General features: G+C 46.9%; 1 protein-coding gene across 31 annotated transcripts in view; it reads left to right on the top strand.

The window, feature by feature from the left end:
- Window positions 1–17,213, top strand: part of LOC125725157 (fibronectin-like) — a 28,624-nt gene extending 11,411 nt beyond the window's left edge. For 7 of the 31 annotated variants that reach the window (XM_049001825.1, XM_049001814.1, XM_049001821.1 and 4 more), the window contains 36 exons: window positions 167–256; window positions 343–537; window positions 729–818; window positions 902–1,096; window positions 1,285–1,374; window positions 1,461–1,655; window positions 2,095–2,193; window positions 2,274–2,474; window positions 3,227–3,505; window positions 3,667–3,930; window positions 4,201–4,295; window positions 4,418–4,586; window positions 4,845–4,931; window positions 5,641–5,832; window positions 6,311–6,583; window positions 7,352–7,540; window positions 8,776–8,865; window positions 8,972–9,238; window positions 9,456–9,572; window positions 9,669–9,833; window positions 10,604–10,759; window positions 10,905–11,018; window positions 11,138–11,407; window positions 11,516–11,703; window positions 12,121–12,208; window positions 12,351–12,530; window positions 12,634–12,723; window positions 12,910–13,098; window positions 13,191–13,280; window positions 13,636–14,084; window positions 14,352–14,490; window positions 14,630–14,791; window positions 15,550–15,675; window positions 15,767–15,873; window positions 15,991–16,104; window positions 16,274–17,213. In XM_049001825.1, the coding sequence (XP_048857782.1) occupies window positions 167–256; window positions 343–537; window positions 729–818; window positions 902–1,096; window positions 1,285–1,374; window positions 1,461–1,655; window positions 2,095–2,193; window positions 2,274–2,474; window positions 3,227–3,505; window positions 3,667–3,930; window positions 4,201–4,295; window positions 4,418–4,586; window positions 4,845–4,931; window positions 5,641–5,832; window positions 6,311–6,583; window positions 7,352–7,540; window positions 8,776–8,865; window positions 8,972–9,238; window positions 9,456–9,572; window positions 9,669–9,833; window positions 10,604–10,759; window positions 10,905–11,018; window positions 11,138–11,407; window positions 11,516–11,703; window positions 12,121–12,208; window positions 12,351–12,530; window positions 12,634–12,723; window positions 12,910–13,098; window positions 13,191–13,280; window positions 13,636–14,084; window positions 14,352–14,490; window positions 14,630–14,791; window positions 15,550–15,675; window positions 15,767–15,873; window positions 15,991–16,104; window positions 16,274–16,345 (5,876 nt within the window). In that variant the 3' untranslated portion in view covers window positions 16,346–17,213. The remainder of the gene's footprint in view (window positions 1–166; window positions 257–342; window positions 538–728; window positions 819–901; window positions 1,097–1,284; window positions 1,375–1,460; window positions 1,656–2,094; window positions 2,194–2,273; window positions 2,475–3,226; window positions 3,506–3,666; window positions 3,931–4,200; window positions 4,296–4,417; window positions 4,587–4,844; window positions 4,932–5,640; window positions 5,833–6,310; window positions 6,584–7,351; window positions 7,541–8,775; window positions 8,866–8,971; window positions 9,239–9,455; window positions 9,573–9,668; window positions 9,834–10,603; window positions 10,760–10,904; window positions 11,019–11,137; window positions 11,408–11,515; window positions 11,704–12,120; window positions 12,209–12,350; window positions 12,531–12,633; window positions 12,724–12,909; window positions 13,099–13,190; window positions 13,281–13,635; window positions 14,085–14,351; window positions 14,491–14,629; window positions 14,792–15,549; window positions 15,676–15,766; window positions 15,874–15,990; window positions 16,105–16,273) is intronic. The other 24 variants (XM_049001829.1, XM_049001818.1, XM_049001812.1 and 21 more) reach the window with 12 other exon arrangements.
- The last annotated feature ends 2,538 nt before the right edge of the window (window positions 17,214–19,751 follow it).

The raw sequence follows: 19,751 nt of genomic DNA, 5'->3' as shown, positions 1-19,751 counted from the left end.
CTGCCCTGAAGTGTCCAGCATCTGATTTCTTAAACCATGAACCTTTCTTCCAAAATCTTCTCACTCATACCTATAACATTCTCCTAAAATTTATATTAAAAACTAAGGTCTTTGCCAGACGGAGTTCAAGAAATCTGTACCTATATTTATGACACTTTTCCCCCAGGTCCTGATACTCCTGCCAATCCTGAAATTGTTGCAGTGGATGACACCTCCATCACAGTCATCTGGACTAAGCCCCTGTCTCCCATTACCGGTGAGGCATATTTTACCATCCATCCAATGGAAGCTCATTCATCTCCATGGAAACCTCACCAAACCCCTGTCGTTGTGTGTGTTTAGGGTATCGTGTGGTGTACACCCCATCAATAGAGGGTGAGAGCTCAGAAGTCACTCTGCCTGACACTGCAACTTCAGTGACCCTTGGTGACTTGAGACCTGGAGTTACGTACAACATCAGCATCTACGCTGTAGAGGAGGATGCGGAGAGCAAACCTCTTATCTTACAGGGCAACACTGCTGGTGAACCAGAGACAGGTACACCATAACATTCCAGTCATTCACCCTGAAGTGTTCAGCATGCGCTCTCTCAAAACTTGAATTTTCCTTCAAAGTCTTCCCACTCATACCTATAACACTCTCCTAAAATTCATGCTAGAACCAAGGTCTGTCAGCCTGAGTTCCAGAAATTTTTCTGTGAAATAGTAATGGAGACACTCTTCCCACAGTTCCTGATACTCCAACTAACCCCTGGGTTACTGCAGTGGATGAGACCTCCATCACAGTTGTCTGGTCTAAGCCTTTGGCACCCATCACAGGTAAGACTTAGTCAAGCACTATCCTTTGGCAAGTCGCTAATTTCCATGGAAACCTGCTCACCAAATCCCTGTTGTCTGTTTAGGGTATCGTGTGGTGTACACCCCATCAGTAGAGGGTGAGAGCTCAGAAGTCACTCTGCCTGACACTGCAACCTCAGTGACCCTTGGTGACTTGAGACCTGGACTTACGTATAACGTCAGCATCTATGCTGTAGAGGAGGATGTGGAGAGCAAACCTCTCTTCATACAGATCAACACCACTGGTGAACCAGAGATAGGTACACCTCAACATTCCTATTCACCCCATAATGTCCAACATCTGTACTGTCAGACCTTGAACTTTTCCTTCAAAGTCTTCCCACTCATATTATAACGTTATCCTAAAATTCATGCTAGAACCAAGGTCTGTCAGCCTGAGTTCCAGAAATTTTTCTGTGAAATGGTAATGAAGACACTCTTCCCACAGTTCCTGATACTCCAACTAATCCTGAAGTTACTGCAGTGGATGAGAGCTCCATCACAGTTGTCTGGTCTAAGCCTTTGGCACCCATCACAGGTAAGACTGAGTCGACCACTATGCTCTGAAAAGTCATTGATATCCATGGAAACCTACTCATCAAACCCCTGTCGTTGTCTATTTAGGGTATCGTGTGGTGTACACTCCATCAATAGAGGGTGAGAGCTCAGAAGTCACTCTGCCTGACACTGCAACCTCAGTCACTCTTGGTGACTTGAAACCTGGACTTACGTACAACATCAGCATCTACGCTGTAGAGGAGGATGCGGAGAGCAAACCTCTCTTCATACAGATCAACACCGCTGGTGAACCAGAAACAGGTACACCTCAACATCCCTATCATCCGCCCTGAAGTGTCCAGTGTCTGATCTCTTAAACCTTGAATCATTCTTCCAAAGTCTTTCCATCCATAATACATTCTCCTAAAATTCTTCTTCTTCTTTCGGCTGCTTCCATTAGGGGTCGCCATAGCAAATCATCTGTTTCCATTTCTTCCTGTCCTCTGCATCTTCATCTTTCACACCAACCACTTGCATGTCCTCTCTCACCACATCTATACACCTCCTCTTAAGCCTTACTCTTTTCAGCTTCCTTCTCCCAGCATCTGTGCGTGTCTAAACCAACGCATTCTCACCTCTCAGGCTTTGTCTGTAAACTCTATATTTTCCTAAAATTAACCACATCAAAATTAGAAATATCTGCCAGACTGAGTTCAGGAAATCGGGTTTACTTAAACCAATGCTGATCACTCATCCCCAGGTACCGGTATGCCAACACATTATGAGATTGAGGAGGTTGAGGAGGTTGATGGGACCACCATTAGGGTAACCTGGTCTAAGCCCTTGGAACCCGTCACAGGTAATGCAGAGTTGACCACTTGCCCCAGGCAAGCCAGTGATTTTCCACGGAGAAACTTCTCACCAAATCTGTTTGTTTAGGATATCGTGTGGTGTACACTCCTGGTGGGAGCTCACAGGAGGGAGGGAGAGATATCCTTCTGCCCGAAACTGCTACCTCAGTGACCCTGGATGACTTGATACCTGGTATTACATATAATGTCAGTATCTACACTGTAGAGGAAGATGGGGAGACGAAGCCTCTCTTTGTGCAAGTCAACAGTACCGGCGAACCTAAGACAGGTACAAACTGATGATTCTGATGAGCTGTACTCGCTTCCACCATCAAACATCCTATTTGTGCCCTCTCGAACCCTCAGCTTTCCGTTAGCATTTTCCCACTCGAACTTCCTAAATGCATCCAGATTAAGATTTCTGCAAAAGGAAGAGCTTAGGAAACCAGGGAGGAAAAAAATTCTTGCTGACGATCGACTTCATTAAATGCTTCAGAAGGCATGATACAGGTTTTGCAGTTGTCTTGGCTTGCAATGAGGGATTCAGTTACATACTGAATTTACATACAGTTACATACTTACATACTGTAATGGCATTCCAGCTGACTCGTCATGCACCTCGTTCCTTGCTGCCTGAGAACTCTTTACCGACAGCTTTGGCCTTGAAGCCCTTTTCCAGAGCATGACGGCTCTGTTTTCTATTCAGTTGAAAGAGGGGATTCAATCTAGTTTTTCATAAGCTTCTAAAAGACCACTGAACTGAAGCAAATGTTCCTGTTCCCTCATGGGCAGGGAGTCTTTATTTTCTTGTTTATGTGATATGGGTAGTAGTACAGATCTGATTTGGAACAATGTGCATGTAATGGATGAAACTATGCTTCAGTCTTTTGGTCTTAAGTTATTGCAGGTCATTGTACTGGATTTAGGGGGGGGGGGTGTAGCCAATCAGACATCTAGTTCAAGCATTGTACCTGCCGTTTTTGACTGCTGACCCCCCCACCAGCATGTTAGGCTTGACATTTGCCCACTTCTTTCCTACAGGCGTGGTCCCATCCCCGACAGACCTGGAGTTCTATGATGTGACTGACGTGAAAATGATCATCTGGTGGAGAAGTCCTCTGAGAGAGGTGCCGGACTTCCGCGTGACTGTCACCCCCGTGAGGCGTGACGGTCCCCAATCACAAGAGCTCCAGCTGACTGTGACGCGTAACACATACGTAGAGGTCACCTCACTCAAGCCTGGCACCCTCTACCGCGTTCACGTATACACTGTCAGAAGTGGGGCAGAGAGCAAGCCATTGATTGGAGAACACGCAACAAGTGAGTGACAACCAGGCGAATCATTGGGGAGATCACATCTTTAGCATCTCCTATTAGCTGTTCAGTAGTCAATACTCAGTAGCCTCATCTTATGGAATGCTTCTAGGCTTTTTCCCCAAGGCCTGCTCACTTCACATCTCATCACTCTTTTTTCCCCTCAGAGTTGGACACACCCACTAATGTTGGGTACAGAAATGTGACTGAGAGCAGTGCCGTGATTATGTGGGGTCCTCCACGTGCCACCATCTCAGGCTACCGCCTGTTCCTGAGCCTGGAAGGCTCCAATGTCAAGCAGCTGAAGATTCCCCCGCGTCTGTCCCGGTACACCCTGCTGAACCTACGGCCAGATACCCAGTATACCGTCACACTGCATTCCGAGAAGGACAGTGTGTTAAGTGAGGGTGTCAACATCACCTTCATCACTGGTGAGTCTACTTGAAAAGCTTAGAGCACTCACAAGCCATAAGGATAGAATAAATGGGATAGAAGCTAAGGATAGAATAAATGGGATAGAAGCTAAGGATAGAATAAATAGGATAGAAGCTAAGGATATAATAAATAGGATAGAAGCTAAGGATATAATAAATAGGATAGAAGCTAAGGATATAACAAATAGGATAGAAGCTAAGGATATAATAAATAGCTCTCTGAGCTGTGCGTCACAGGACTAAAGCAGGTTTATTTCCTACCCTCAGGCCGACCCATGAGAAATGCCCCACGCTTCACTACTGACATCACCAGCACCTCAATAACCATCTCCTGGAGTCCAGAGCGCAAAGTTGGATACAAGGTAACTCAGCTGCTCCTAACGAGTTTCTGTTTTGGTCTTTTTAAGTTTCATACTTAAAACAGCCTATGCAACCCGGGTTGCCTCAGTAGCGTCGCTAACATCCCACCTATCCCGTACCCCAGCTGACGGTGAGGCCGAGTCTGGGTGGCGAGGCCCCCAGGGACGCAACATCAGACTCCGGCACCATCTACGTTTCCGGATTGACCCCCGGCATTGAGTACACCTATAGTATCCAGCCCGTTATCAATGGCCAAGAGCAAGGCACCCCAATCACACGTCGCGTTGTCACACGTAAGTAGCAACTATAAAAATCTGGGCCTTTAGGGGACCAGTCATTGGTGTAGGTAGGAAAATATGTTTTATATTATTCAGCTATTAATTAAAAACAATTGTATGGTTTTATGGCAAACATTTTAGTACGGACATTATTACATTCATGCGACCATAAACATCTAACCCGGACATCAGTCCCTCAGGTGAACAGTGTCACGGCACTAGAGAGACTAACAATTACTTGTCATGTTCACTCCCCCTCACTCCCCCTCACAGCCCTGTCCCCGCCCACCGACCTGACTGTGACACCCAAACGAGACACCGGTGGCCTGACAGTCCAGTGGACCGACGCCGAGACTCCCGGTAAATATTGACTGTCCACCCTGTCCGCCACCCACACAGTCTTGCCATGCGACTTGAACATCATCACGGCTGCCTTTTCCCATTGGACAGTGTGTCTTTGGAGGACAGACTGGAGGGAAGCAAGTGCTCGTTTGGGAACCAGGTGGCTCAGGAGTGTCCAGTTGATCGATTTTATAGCACCAGACAGAAATATGTCAAAATGAAAAGTGGAAGAGGAATGGTGTAAAGAGTTCACATAGATCTGTGAACAAGTGTGGGGGGGGTCTTAGGTCTGGGTTTAAGTCTCGTATTTTCGTTGGCTAGTTAGTATGTCTGTTCAGGTGTGTTGGACATGGGGGGGACAGGGGGTACGCCCCTTTCCAAAAATAAATAAATCTAAAGTGTGTTTCTTATCTTTCATTATGAATCCATGTGTTACTGCGGCCATTTCACTGCATGCAGTGCACGAGGATGAAGCATATACCTACAAACACAAAACTCATCTTATCATATGGATGAGTTACTTTTTTTGTCTCTAGTTATGAAACTGCACCCTAAGCAGTGTCTTATTTTAAATGATGAAATCTCTATTATTTTTAAATCTTTCTGAAATCGCGTCCGTCCGCGATGTGTGCCCATTGCGATACGCGTTGCGGTAGAAGACGCCCAGAAGCTCGTCATTTTGCCCTGCATGGAGCATCACCATGTGACTGTCGATATTTTCTCCCAGGCATCACAGGCTACCATGTGACCTGCACCCCAACCAGTGACCAGAGCAGTAACTCCCTGGAGGAGTTCGTGAGCCCGGAGAAGAACTCCTGCGTTTTGGAGAACCTCACCCCTGGCCTGGAGTACAATGTCAGTGTCTTTACGCTGAAGGACCGCATGAAAAGCGTGCCTGTGTCCACCTTAGTCACCCCAGGTAAGACGGCTCTAAAGGACTTAAAGCTCCTTCTACTTTCAACAATCTTCAAATGATGCCATGCATATGCAGCCTCTCCTCAGGTTAAAATGGGGCGACATTCTGATAAACCCATCGTAAGACGAAAATGTATTTTAGTACAGTACATCTAATCTAACATACATCCTAGCCTAGCCTAGCTTAAACATGCTTAGAACACTTACATTAGCCCACAGTTGGACAAAGTCATTATCACAAAGCCTATTTTATAACAAAGTGATGAATATCTCATGTAATTTATTGAATAATCATTCCCGATGTAAAGGTGAAATAACATAACATGGACCATTGTAACCCAGAGGGCGCCTGTACTCTTCTGACATCTAAGAATGTTCCCTGATTTTTCCGTCCCACGGCGTGTCAGACCAGCAGTGACCTTGTTCCTCCGCGTTAACGTGCGGTTCCCTGTCCCTAATGCGCCCCCCCCCTTCCCCTCTAGATGTCCCTCAGCTTACTGATCTCAGCTTCGTGGACGTCACCGACACCACGATCGGCCTGAGGTGGACTCCGCTGAACCACACCTCCATCATGGGCTACCGCATCACGGTGGTGGCCGCGGGGGAGAGCATCCCTATCTACGAGGACATGGTGGAGCCCACGAAGGACTATTTCACAGTGCGCGGCCTGGAGCCTGGCGTCAACTATGACATCAGTGTTACCACTGTCACCGAGGGCGGAGAGGGCGAGCCCATCACGCACACACAGCATACCGGTGAATAGCCACTCTTGGATTTATGAAGGGTTGGGTGTTTAGATTGGATTTATTGGAGGCAATGCACCACTAGTACCTGTATATCCATCCATCCATCCATCCATCCATTTTCCAAACCGCTTATCCTTCTGGGTCGCGGGGGGTCCGGAGCCTATCCCGGAAGCAATGGGCACGAGGCAGGGAACAACCCAGGATGGGGGCCAGCCCATCGCAGGGCACACTCACACACTCACACCTACGGGCAATTTAGTAACTCCAATTAGCCTCAGCATGTTTTTGGAAACCGGAGTACCCGGAGGAAACCCCACGATGACATGGGGAGAACATGCAAACTCCACACACATGACCCAGGCAGAGTCTTGAACCCGGGTCCCAAAGGTGTGAGGCAACAGTGTTAACCACTGCACCACCATGCCGCCCCCATACCTGTATATGCAGATCATTATTACTTCATACACAATCCCAATGCTATAACAGGATTGTAACCCTTCACCGGAGCCAGTATGCATAGACTTTACCAAGTTGTGGGAACGTGTGACACGGTGGTGTTTTAGATGAGACCCAGACTAAGAGTGATTTCCTCGTTTGGGAATCTGGTACTGCTTTGGGAACATGTAGTTTGTTCCAGGTGCCGGGAATTCCGTAATCACTGCCGGATCTCTTGCTGTTTTTCTCTTGCCACGTTGACCCCCACGCCGGCGTGATGTTGAACAGACAGGCCGATTCCTAACGCTTAACCTAATGCCGCCTATGACTTCTCTCCTTTAGCTATTCCTGCTCCCGCCGAACTGACATTTGACGAGGTGGGCCCAGACACAATGAAGGTGACCTGGACCGTCCCGTCTGTGCCCAAACCCAGAGACATCACCCACTTTGACGTCCATTACCATCCGAGCAACAACGTCGACAACATCATAGAACATCGTGTCCGCGGGGACAACAGCATCATTCTGCGTGGTGAGCACACGCGCAACAACAAAACAATTAGGTTAAATCTGCTAAAAAGTAAACCTTTCTTTGTTTGACCTGCATGGGGGGCGTGTAGTGCCGCCCTAACCTGAATATCGCTATTCGCATTCTAAATAGTCGCATTTCCGCGTATTCAAATCGCATTCGCATGGTAATTAGATGAGCAGCGCAATGGTGAAACGCGATCCGGATACATCCCCATCAGCGACATAAAAGGGGGGGGGGGGGGGGTGTGTGGCCAGGTGTGAATGGCTCATTCATACACATGAAAGTTGCTACGTATTCAATGAAAGGAGCCAGAAATAGTGACATGAGTTCAGTTTTTCTAATTTATTTATCCAGCTGAATGTTGCAACTGCACCATTTAGTCATCTTCATGTAGCCAAGACTTTGGTGATCAGATATCTGGGATCAAAACAAACTGCCACCATTACTTACTATGTACTTTTACAATGTTACTGCAAGTGTTCCAAACTGCATTTTGCAATTTCTATACTTTGATGTCAAATTACAAACTTCACATAAATCTGACATATTTACAAAGTATGTTAAAATAAGAATAAGTGTAATGCCAAAACAAATATATAAGAACCAATTTATTTGCCTTGAATTAAGTTTATGATATTGAATGAAATGTGTGACCATGCCCCAGTCAGTGAAAGTGTGTTCCCTACCCTTAGACCCCAGAGGGTTAATAATAACCAGAAGGAGTAAGTTGAGGGTTTCATTAGTGTACTCCTGTTCTCCTGCAGTCCAGAAACATGCTTTAAGTAAAATGGTTTCTCTAAATTACCAATTTGTATAAGTGTATTTGTCCTGCGGTGGACTGGCAGCCGAGTCCCCGACCTTCTACCCTGAGTTTCCAGGAAAAGACTCCAAGCTCACACCTTCTATGAATACCATGTCTATAAGAATCTATGAACACATTCATAACACATTATAATACATTAATAAAGCATTATAAACATGGTTATAAAATTGAATAAAAAGGCACAACACAATATAGCCATGTTTATTGTGCAGTATAAAGGCTTTATGAAACTATCATCTATAATCCACTATAGATACCTTCGTAATGCAGTACAGAGCATCCTTAATTCATAAGTCGCCCATTATAATGCATTATAAAGGTAACTATAGTGCATTATAAATGCTAGCTTTAAGCAAAGTGTTACCGCATTTTCTTGCTCAAACCTGACCTGACCTAACTCCTGTTTTTCCAGACCTGCTACCAAACACGGAGTACTTTGTGAGTGTGGTATACATCTACGAAGGCCGTGAAAGTCTGCCGGTTACAGGAACTCAGAGAACAGGTGCGCCTTACTTTCTGGGAAATCCGCTCCAGACACCCGGAGCTGTAATCGCTCCCCTCATGGGGTATGTTTGACGGAGAACCTAAAGCCTCTTGTTCTTCTCTAGCACTGGACTCCCCTACTGGTCTGGACTTCTCAGAGGTGTTCACCAATTCCTTCACCATTCACTGGGTGGCCCCTCGAGCCTTAATCAGCGGCTACCGAATCCGCTATCAGATGGCCAGCGGCGGCCGTGCCAAGGAAGAGCGGCTGCCTCCAACTCGGAACCACTTCACCCTGACAGGCCTGGCACCCGAGACGGAATATATCATTAACATCTATGCCAGGAGCGGTCATGTGGAGAGTCTGCCCCTCACCGGTCGCCAGGCCACTAGTATGAGATTCTCAATGCTCGTTAAAAAGTGTAGTGTATTAAAAAAGCCTTAGTTTTACACAGTTCCTCCTTTTTAATTTTTTTAAAATCAGTTATTTTTATTTTTATTAAGCAACAGCTTTTAGATGAGGAAGTCTCGTTAAGAACCTTTTGTTGTCTCCCTCTTGCCTGCGCCAGTGTTTCTGCTCCATTTTAACCGTCGTTTGTCTTCTCGCAGTCTCTGATGCCCCGACTGACCTCAAAGTGGTCTCCTCAACACCCACAAGCATTTCCATCAGCTGGGATTCCCCTCCTGCCACCGTCAGGTACTACAGGATCACCTACGGGAAGTCAGGTCGGTATATCCGTGCGCCTTGGTCTGCCGCTAGCATCAGCGTCGTCGATGACGGGCATGTCAATCACGCTTGGTGCTCCATGCTGCATGCCTCAGGGGGTCACGAGGCGCCCAAGGATTTCACCATCCCTGGCTCCCAGTCGACGGCCACGATCCAGAACCTGCGGCCCGGCACAGCCTACACCATCACGGTTTACGCCGTGACGGGACGAGGGGACAGTCCAGCTTCCAGCACACCCATTCACATCACTCACAAGACTGGTACACAATTTATTTGTTCATGGTCATCTAGTCATTCTTAACATGGCTATAAGCATTTATATGATCATTTAAACTATGAAGCCTGTTGAAGTGGGTTTATCTTGCTCTGTCACTGCTGGGTTGAACCAATTAAATGATCAGTAAGATACAGATTATTTTTCCCATTAAGGTAATTACTATAAAGCAGTGTTTCGCAGCCCTGGCCTCAGGGGCCCACAGACAGTCCACATTTTTGCTCCCTCCCAGCTCCCTGCTAGACAGTTCACATTTTTGCTCCCTCCCAGCTCCCTGCTAGACAGTCCACATTTTGGCTCCCTCCAAGCTCCCTGCTAGACAGTTCACATTTTTGCTCCCTCCCAGCTCCCTGCTAGACAGTTCACATTTTTGCTCCCTCCCAGTTCCCTGCTAGACAGTTCACATTTTTGCTCCCTCCAAGCTCCCTGCTAGACAGTCCACATTTTGGCTCCCTCCAAGCTCCCTGCTAGACAGTTCACATTTTTGCTCCCTCCCAGCTCCCTGCTAGACAGTCCACATTTTGGCTCCCTCCTAGCTCCCTGCTAGACAGTCCACATTTTGGCTCCCTCCAAGCTCCCTGCTAGACAGTTCACATTTTTGCTCCCTCCCAGCTCCCTGCTAGACAGTCCACATTTTTGCTCACTACCAGGAGCTGGGAGGGGGCAAAAACATGGACTGTCTGAGGGTTCCCGAGGTCCAGATTGGGGAAACTCTACTGTAAGGTGACACGATGTGCACATGTTCCTTTTCCTTAGCTGTCGATGCTCCCTCGGGGATGGAGGTGACGGATGTGAAAGACACCTCCATTACAGTGCGCTGGAACCCCGCCCAAACTCCCGTCACAGGATACCGGGTCACAGGCACCCCCAAGAGTGGTCACGGTCCCTCCTTTTCCGAGGTGGTTGCCCCTGGTAAGAACAGAATTTTCCTTGGTGAATGTGGTGGATATATGAATGCTGAGGAATTAAAAATAGGTGACTAGCACTTTACTGTGTATCTAGCTATTGCTCTGTGTGGGGGTCAGGAGTGTCCTAATAATCCCCTCTTTTGTTGCAGACCAGACGGAATTCACCTTCTCGGGCCTGATGCCCACTAATGAGTATGAGCTGAGTGTATATGCTCTGGGCCAGAATGGAGAGAGTCCACCATTGGTTGAGACTGCAGTGACAAGTGAGCGAACCCATAGTAACGCAACATGTTAGGACATAGGACATGCAAAATCAAAGCTGAGAGAGTCTGGCCCCTGTTTCTTTTCTGACCACCCCCTCTGCCCCCCTATTACCGAACAGCTGTGGACCGGCCCAAAGACCTTGGCTTCTCCAACGTGGAAACCACCTCTATGAGGATCAGCTGGGAGAGCCCAGATGGGGTGGTAACATCATACAGGGTGTTTTACTCTAGTCCAGAGGAGGGTGAACGAGAGCTGTACCCTGCCCCCCACGGGGAAGACGAGAGTGCTGAGCTGCACGGCCTGCGCCCTGGGACGGAATACACCATAAGAGTTATCGCCGTACACGACCAAATGCTGAGCACACCCTTGGAGGGGACACAAGCCACAGGTATGGCCTCAAGGCTCATTCTTCTCAGAAGCGGAATTTGTCGTGTGCTGTTTTGCTGTGGTTGGGTGTGATCACTTACTCGTGTTCTTACCCCCTCCCCCGATGTAGCCATTGCTGCCCCCACCCACCTCGAGTTTTCCCATGTGGGTCCCACAACCTTCACGATCACGTGGGCAGCTCCCAAAGCAGAGCTGTCTGGGTACCGTGTGGTTGTTAATCCAAAGAGCAGGAATGGACCACCCAAGGAGTTCAACCTGGCTCCAGATACCACCCACGTTGTGATACCAGGACTAATGGTAATTCTTCAAGTGTGTCCCTATTATAGACGTGTGTGGCGCAGCGGGCTATGCCTCTGTGCCTGTCATCAGGAGGTTGCTGGTTCATGCCCAGTGTCCCCTTGAGTGAGGTCCTTCCCCCTGGGATCAGTGATCCCCAAATTTGTTCTCACGTGTGTCATTTGTGCCACATGTAGAGCAAGATGACGCAAAACAGCCAAACAGAAACCTTCCCCAGAGTAATTTCAAAAAGTATATAGTATATAAAAGTATATAAACTCCCGAACGGCCCTGTGATCAAATTTAAACCAAAGATATTATTGTCTCAGTACTTTAAATGTAGAAGGTGGGGAAAACAGTCCTTTCTAGCATCGATGCTGACATCATCTTGTGGATTTCCTGTGGATTTACTCTGTGATGCTTTCCCTGCACCTGCAGGTCAGCACAGTATATGAGGTCCAGGTCTATGCTCTGAAAGAGACCGTCACCAGCCGTCCTCTCCGGGGGGAGATCACAACTCTGGACCGTAAGTCTGTGTCATAGGCCCATATCGACATCTGTCTGCTGTTGTATCAACCATGGTACTGTTAGTAACCCGGTCTATTTAAGGGCGTCACCCATAAGCCCACGTGCTGCTCCCTCTTAAATTCTCTCCTTTGTTGGCACAGATATCAGCCCCCCTCGGCGTGTGCGTATCTCAGATGTGAAAGACTCTTCCATCACTCTCACATGGCGCTCAAAGACTGAGACCATCACTGGCTATCTCATCGAAGCCAAGCCCTCCAGCGGTGGCCATCTGCCCCTTCAGTGGACCGTTCCGCCCCAAGAGCGTGCCTACACCATCACCGGTATGCCCTGGCTACATGGTCATTCCATGGCCATAATCCCCTGGTCAGTTGACACAGGACCGCTAAGCGTTCTTCCTTTCCTACCCCCATTACTGTCATTCAGGTCTCCAGCCTGGTACCAGCTATGTCATTCAGATCTACACAATGAACGGAGCCTCTCGCAGTGATCCCTTCACCCTCACTGCCACTACAGGTACAAGCTTCGCCCCACTGGATGTGCAGAAATGATGAGATTGCATGACTTATTGCAGTTACATTTTCCTTTCATGTATGGTAGCCAAAATTATTAATTAATTAATGTTTCTCCCAAAATGAAATCCAGTGACTAAGTTAAAGTGCTTGTAACAATATGTAACAATATGTAACAATATGTTCACAGTTAAACCAGTGGTGGAACCTCCTACCGACATCCGTTTCATCTCGCTGACACCCGTCAGCATCTCATTTGCTTGGGAACCTCCTCGAACCCGCATCACCGGCTACTACATCACCTACCAGGAGTTGGGAGGAACCCCCAAGGAGCTCACTCCTCGTCCGCACGCTGGCATGAGCTATGCTACAGTCACCGGTGTGTGAGCTCGGGGATTCACCATGTTAGTGCTGTAACAAAGCTGCTCATGTAAAGGCTCTTTCCTATCTCACCAAGTGTTTTGGTCGTAGGTTTGAAACCTGGCACTGAGTACATCATCAGAATCACTGCCTTGCAAAATGGGCAGAGCAGCGTCGCCCTGGTGGGCAAAGCCACAACCCGTAAGTGCACTAAATATTCACGTTCCTACACACTAACAAAAACAGTCTGTAAAATCCCCGGTGTCACTCCTGCTGTGATAAGACAAAGGTTTGTATCTTTTCTTTCACTGGAAGAAAAGTGTTTTTGCTGGAAAGCGAAGCTTTTAACCAGACTGCCCCAGCAACGGCTTTGCCTTTAGGATGCCTCCTCATGATGCTCTGACTTTTGAATGGTGTTGAGATTCAAAAGAAAGCACAGCAAGCCTATGTGGCAGCCAATGAATGGATCCACCAGTCAGGTAGACTCGCTGGATCCATCGCTGGCTACCTGGCTAACCCTTTTAACCCGCTTGCTCCTAACCCATCTCTTCGCTAGAACTGGACATGCAGCTTCCAGTGCCTGAACTCCCTGTGCATCGCCTCCCTGGCCCTGGCGTCCTCGACGTGCCCGAAGACACGAGCGATTTCGAAAACAACAACGTGCAGCTTCTGGGCACCAGTGGACCAGAACTCCCTGGCCAGCACGGCCAGCACATCTACACAGAGTACCAGAGCCTGGGTGGCAACGGGCAGCACCCGCTAGCACACGGCCGCCAGCCACTGGTCTACGTGCCCCAGGCGGGCCCCGACGGGGTTCGCGTACCCGTGGTACGGCTCGATGAGGACCCGGTGCCAGGCTTTCCTTTGTCATTTGCAGAGAATGATACAGGGATCCCTCAACAAGCGCTAACGCAAACCACCATCTCCTGGAGGCCACTGCAGCACAGCGCTGCCTACTTCGTGTCCTGCTATCCCCGCACCAACCTCGAAGAGAAGATGTTCCAAGTAAGTGTAACTCAGAACAAGCCCAGTCCTTCATGAGAGATGTGAGCCCCCTTGCAAAACATTAGGAAATATTGCCACTAGCACTTGGAAAGAGCCAGAAGTTCAGCAGTGTTGAGTGACCATGTGTAGCTCGTTCCACCACAGAGGGGGATGTTTTGTTTGACAACATGAGCAGTGCTTTTGTCGGGACTTTCCAAAAACTGCACGGGACATGGGTGAGAGCAAAATAGCAATGTTCTGACGCCTCCTACGCCGCCGTTCCATCAGATGCGTCTCCCAGGGACGGCCACCAGCGCCACGCTCATCGGCCTGACCTCAGGGGCCTCATACAACGTCATTGTGGAGGCCCTTAAGGGTTCGCTCAAGCACAAGATCCTTGAGGAGATTATCACTGCAGGCAACTCAGGTAGAGACCCATTTCAGAGGAGCTTATCCGCAGTACAGACTCATTAAGAGCAGCTTACTGATATAAAGAATGATACTACACAGTAGACTGTGGGCAAATGCCAGTTTGTTTTAACCAAATCCCTTTACGAAATACGCAGTTCCAGAGGGCGTGGCTTCCAGCACTGACGTGTGCTACGACACCTTCACGGCCACCTACCACGACGTGGGCGCAGAGTGGGAGCGCATGTCTGACAGCGGCTTTAAGCTGTGGTGCACATGTCTGGGTCTAGGCAGCGGCCATTTCAGATGCGACTCGTCCAGTGAGTCACTGCTCTGTCCAGTGCAGCTGCTCTATTATTATATTCACTGTGATTTTCTAGAATAAGTGGTAGATTTCTGGTTTCAGTTGCCAGTTGCTGTTCTGATGCCAAAGCTCCTCTTTTTTTGCACCAATAACATTCGGGAGTGAAGCACTGCTTAAAGTATTAATGGTAACCCTTTACTTAAGGGGGTACAAATAATATAGTATTATGCTGTTACTTAAGTAATAACCACAAGCTAAGTATTAGGAGACCCCTTGGATGCATTACGGATCTCATGTTAATTCATCATTAATGAATCGCGATGCATCTTTTCTCATTGCTGTTCATGATTTGTACTTCAGTAGTAACTGATTTATTACTAAGTATTTGCATCTCATCCAGTGCCACTGAATTAATCTTATTTCGGTCACACTATTCGAGGACACAAATAATGTATTAGTACATGCGTACTTAATGCATTAATTAACTAATAACCAAGTGTCAGGTACCATGTTTGTTCACTATTAACTAATAACGACAGTTCATGTATTCCATTCAGGAGCCTGTTAGTTGACAGTTAATGAATTCGTTAATTAGCCAATATAGTTCTTGCATGGAAAACATGAACCATCATATTTGATTGATGATGAACTAACACTCGATTAATGGTTCATTAATGCATTGAGTAAGTGTGCCCCCTTTAGTAAAATGCCCCACTACCTGCTTCACCCAATTGCCCTAAATGTGCCTTGCCCCCACCTCTCGCCCTTTCTAAGAGTGGTGCCATGACGGTGGTAACAGCTACCGCATTGGTGAGAAGTGGGACCGCCAGGCTGAGGATGGTCACATGATGAGCTGCACCTGCCTGGGTAATGGAAAGGGCGAGTTCAAATGCGAACCACGTAAGTTCTGCTGCAGCGGTCACCGCCGTGTAACAGTACGCGCTTAACGATGCCACTTAATGACTGCTGCTTAACTCCGAATGCGTCACAGACGAGTCTACCTGCTACGATGAAGGAAAGGTGTACCGCGTGGGGAACCAGTGGCAGAAAGAGTATCTGGGGGCCATTTGCACTTGCACTTGCCATGGTGGACAGCAGGTAAGGAGTCCTCCATACCACTAGAGGGCAGGGTCATTTTATCAGCATGGGGTTCTGCCTGCACCAGGGCTCCAATTGGTTGATTTTTTTTTTTACCCTGCTTCCCCCACCCACCAGGGATGGCGCTGCGAGAACTGTAGACGGCCAGGCGGAAACGTGGATGGAATCCTGGTGCAACCGGTGAACTCTGATACGTTCCACCGCTACAGGGAAAATATCCTACGCAAAATGGTAAATTTACTGCCTGCCAGCCTAGCTTTCTCACTCCCAAATACCCAAAACTCCCAATTCGTCTGTTAAGATTGACTCTTGGGGACTCTTTCCTCTCTTTTACATGCATTAGTATGTTTAGTAGATGCTTTGTCACGCTCAAGTGTCCTACCTGCTATCTCTCTTGCAGAACATCCAATGTCCCATTGAGTGCCTCAGACCAGAGCTGCTTGTAGAAACCCAAAATAATCCTGAGCAGTGAAGGAGTACCTCCCCTCCAACTGCTCCAGTCACACCAAGGAGACCCACATGAAGGCCCCTGCCTCAGCTGTCGTGCCTCGCCCCTCTGAACAGCGTCCTGTAGCTGCTTCTCTGCCTCGCCATGTTGTGACCAAAGACTCCCGCAAAGCCTCTCTCCTCCTGCACGTATTTTTGGTTTTGTGATTTGTGCGCGTTTCTCTTTGGTTGGGTGTGTGTGTGTGTGTGTGTGTGTGTGTGTGTGTGTGTTTTCCTGCTATTTGAGTCACTTTATTGGTGGAAAAACATTCCAAGTACCGTTTTTTTTTTGGCAAGCTATTCCCCATTGATTACCTACTAGAATTGGGGTCTGCAATTCTGATCTATGAGTCGTGATCCCGCCCACACCTTTGACTTCACCATATATGGTCATCTAGTCAAAGCATTGGTCCCCTTCCCCAGAGAGCCAGAACTGTCCATGCAGTGTTTTAAAGTAACTGTAAAATCTTAATGTCTACCTGTCCAGTATTACTGTCACTTTTCTTTTGTACTTCAAGGCAACACGAATCGAACATTGTTCTAGAAAATTCTGAATGCGTTCTGGGGTTTTTGCGATTGCAGATTTATGTGTTGACATGTTTCTGTCTGGGCCCCTGTTCACCAAAGATGGGAACCTCACCATTTCTGTCACTGATTAAATCAAAACCGTCAACATTTTTAAGAACTGCCTTTAATAGCCCATTTTATATATCCCTTTTATTTGAAACATTTGTGATTCTGCAAATTTTGAGGTGTAAACTTTTTATTTTATTTTTATACTATAGTTGCCGAATCTTTACTACTGTGGAGAAAAAAAAAAATCCTTTTTAATAAAGTTTCTCTAAGAATGTCAACGGGAGTCCGTCTGATTCTCACACAGCTCAACGAGCCAGATGATCACGGACAATTTATCAACCGCAAAACAACTAAAATGCACTGGGCAGGATTCCTCAAAATGCTGGTTTTCCTCATCTTTGGATTGGGTCAAATCTTATCTGGAAATTGTTTTCCCAATGGGGAGAGAAATAGTTAGGATGAAGTGCGATATAAATTCAACCGCTTTTTCAGTTCCTGGTCTTGAAAAAGACTACAATTGTTTATATATGTGTCCGGCACATACCATTCATGTTTCAAGTACTGGTAATTCTTGTTCGTTTTTTAAATTCGAAGAGGCAGCCAGGAGAAATATGCACATAAAACAATACTGAGTCAGACTTTAACTGGTGAATATTTCAAGCCCCAATTTCTAGTGGCTGGATGTCTGCAAAACCAATCCTGCCACCAAGTTTTGTCCAGTAACAGGATCAATGAGCCAGCTAAGATGTCATTCAGGTGTCACATGACTTTAGCTCAGCCAATGAGACGCGGTCAAAATCTGAGGGGAGCACTTGTAACTGAAGACTTCACGCACAAAGGCCATGACTTTATAGACACTCAATAAAAATGACTTATGAGCTGTCATGCATATTGTCCAGCAAAAATATCACTTAGCTGTGAAAGGCAGTTTCAACCAAATCTTTGCTCAGAGAATGAAAATCCCCAGTGCAGGCTTTTATGAATGAAAAAAGCTACCATTGCAGCACTTCTCTGACTGGTGAACAGTATTCTTGATAGCTTTTCCCAGTTAACCCAGTTTACATGAACTCCACAGCACCACTAATTCAGCCAACCGTGGCTGTATCTTGGCTAGAACACATTGTGAGATAACTCATCCAAGTCAAGGCAATTCAAATTCAGTGCTCTGGGCTCTGATGCAATCATGCTGGAAAAAGGTGAATCATTTATAATTCTCTAAAGATGTTTAGCTGAAAACAGACCAGTGGGAATCCTTCCTAACACTCTGTTAATAATGCCTGTATTAGGAAATCGCCAACTAGACACTACAGACATTGAACATCCCGAAAGGAAAACTGACCCCACATTTCCAGAGGGGATCTTTACGTTGAGGACTCCGAGAAGCAGAAACATATGTTTGAAACTGAGTCTAAGATAAAGCATTACTCTCTCGCAAGCTTGACGGTCCATTTTACGGGACCAGGACATGCAGAAATAGCCATATATTACCCAGCATTCCGGTGGGGGGGTCCCAAACTGGCCCCAATGCCTTATTATTTCAGAAAACACCGTCAAAGTGACTAAGTGGAGGGGAAATGTCAGATATGCTTGTCTTTGACTGGACGGGGTGGTCATTTTCTGGGAAACACAGAGCAGGGACTGCAGTGTGGTACAGTAAAGGGTAACAATAACAGGGCCGGTCTCATTCTCAGCCCATGAGAGACGTGGGGGCGGCTGCATGCCTTAGTGGACACGGAGTGCTATTTTGCGTGGGGCCAGAGTTGCGCCACCGACAAGGCCCCCCATGAGTCCTACACACAACTCACAAGGGAAAAGTCTAGATGATTGTTTTTGGGAACCGGAGTAAAGATGCAGAAAGGAAAAAAAAATTCTGACCTCAGCTTATTGGAACATTGACAGTGACCTCTAGTGGCCATTTCATAAAAAATAAAATTACTTTAACATTTTCTGATTACAATAGTTAGAGCCATATATTTGTATTTGTATACAACAAATCAATCATGACTTGACTCCACCTAGAGGGCAATATTGGTATTGTCTGCAAGAGTCGTAGATAATATATTTAATAGTTCAAATTTGTAAAATCCTCTGTCATTGCTCACCTTAAAGATCCACTTAAATCATGCAGTAATTAACGTGCCAATACTTAATTGCTCGATTAGCTTTATGCTTGCAGTTGCATAAAAGACTGTCAAGGGAAGGGTCTTTATAATGCAGCTCAGATTAAACAGCGTGTCACAGCATGATAGAACAGGGTCCTGGCCTGCTGGGGAAGTGCCGTGAGCCCAGGAGCCTGCAATATCTCATCCGGAAGGCCGGCTCCATCACACTGACCCTGGACATACACAGGTCAGTAGCTGAAAAGGGGATCCTGGCAAACCTGGACAGTTATGAACAATTCTGTCCATGTCCTTTCCACCACAATTGGTGAAGAAACGCTGGGATTGGCCTCCACCTGTAGCCGTTAGACTCCCCCCGGCCTCAGCACCAGGTCCCACCCCCAGCCACAACACAACTGGGGGAATCTTATCCTCATTAATTTCCGATGCTGTCTGTTCTAACATAATTTATCATTTATTATTGCACAGAATTTATTATTCTTGAAATTTTTTTGTATTTTCAGCATCACAATATTCTATTTTTCGGAATATTTGCGTACTGTGTACTTATTAAATCTGTTCACATTACATTGAGTTTGCCTGCACAAAGCGTACTGTCTGCGTGCACCTTGACTTTTTGGCACTACATGCATGTTCTTACACCAGAATTTCCCTCTGGGATCCATAACGTCAATCTTAACCTTAACCTTCTGCTTT

The sequence above is a fragment of the Brienomyrus brachyistius genome, unplaced genomic scaffold (assembly GCF_023856365.1).
Source record: "Brienomyrus brachyistius isolate T26 unplaced genomic scaffold, BBRACH_0.4 scaffold62, whole genome shotgun sequence".
Lineage (NCBI taxonomy): Eukaryota > Metazoa > Chordata > Actinopteri > Osteoglossiformes > Mormyridae > Brienomyrus > Brienomyrus brachyistius.
Note: the sequence above shows the minus strand (reverse complement) of the source record. Positions and strands in the feature narration are given on the sequence as shown.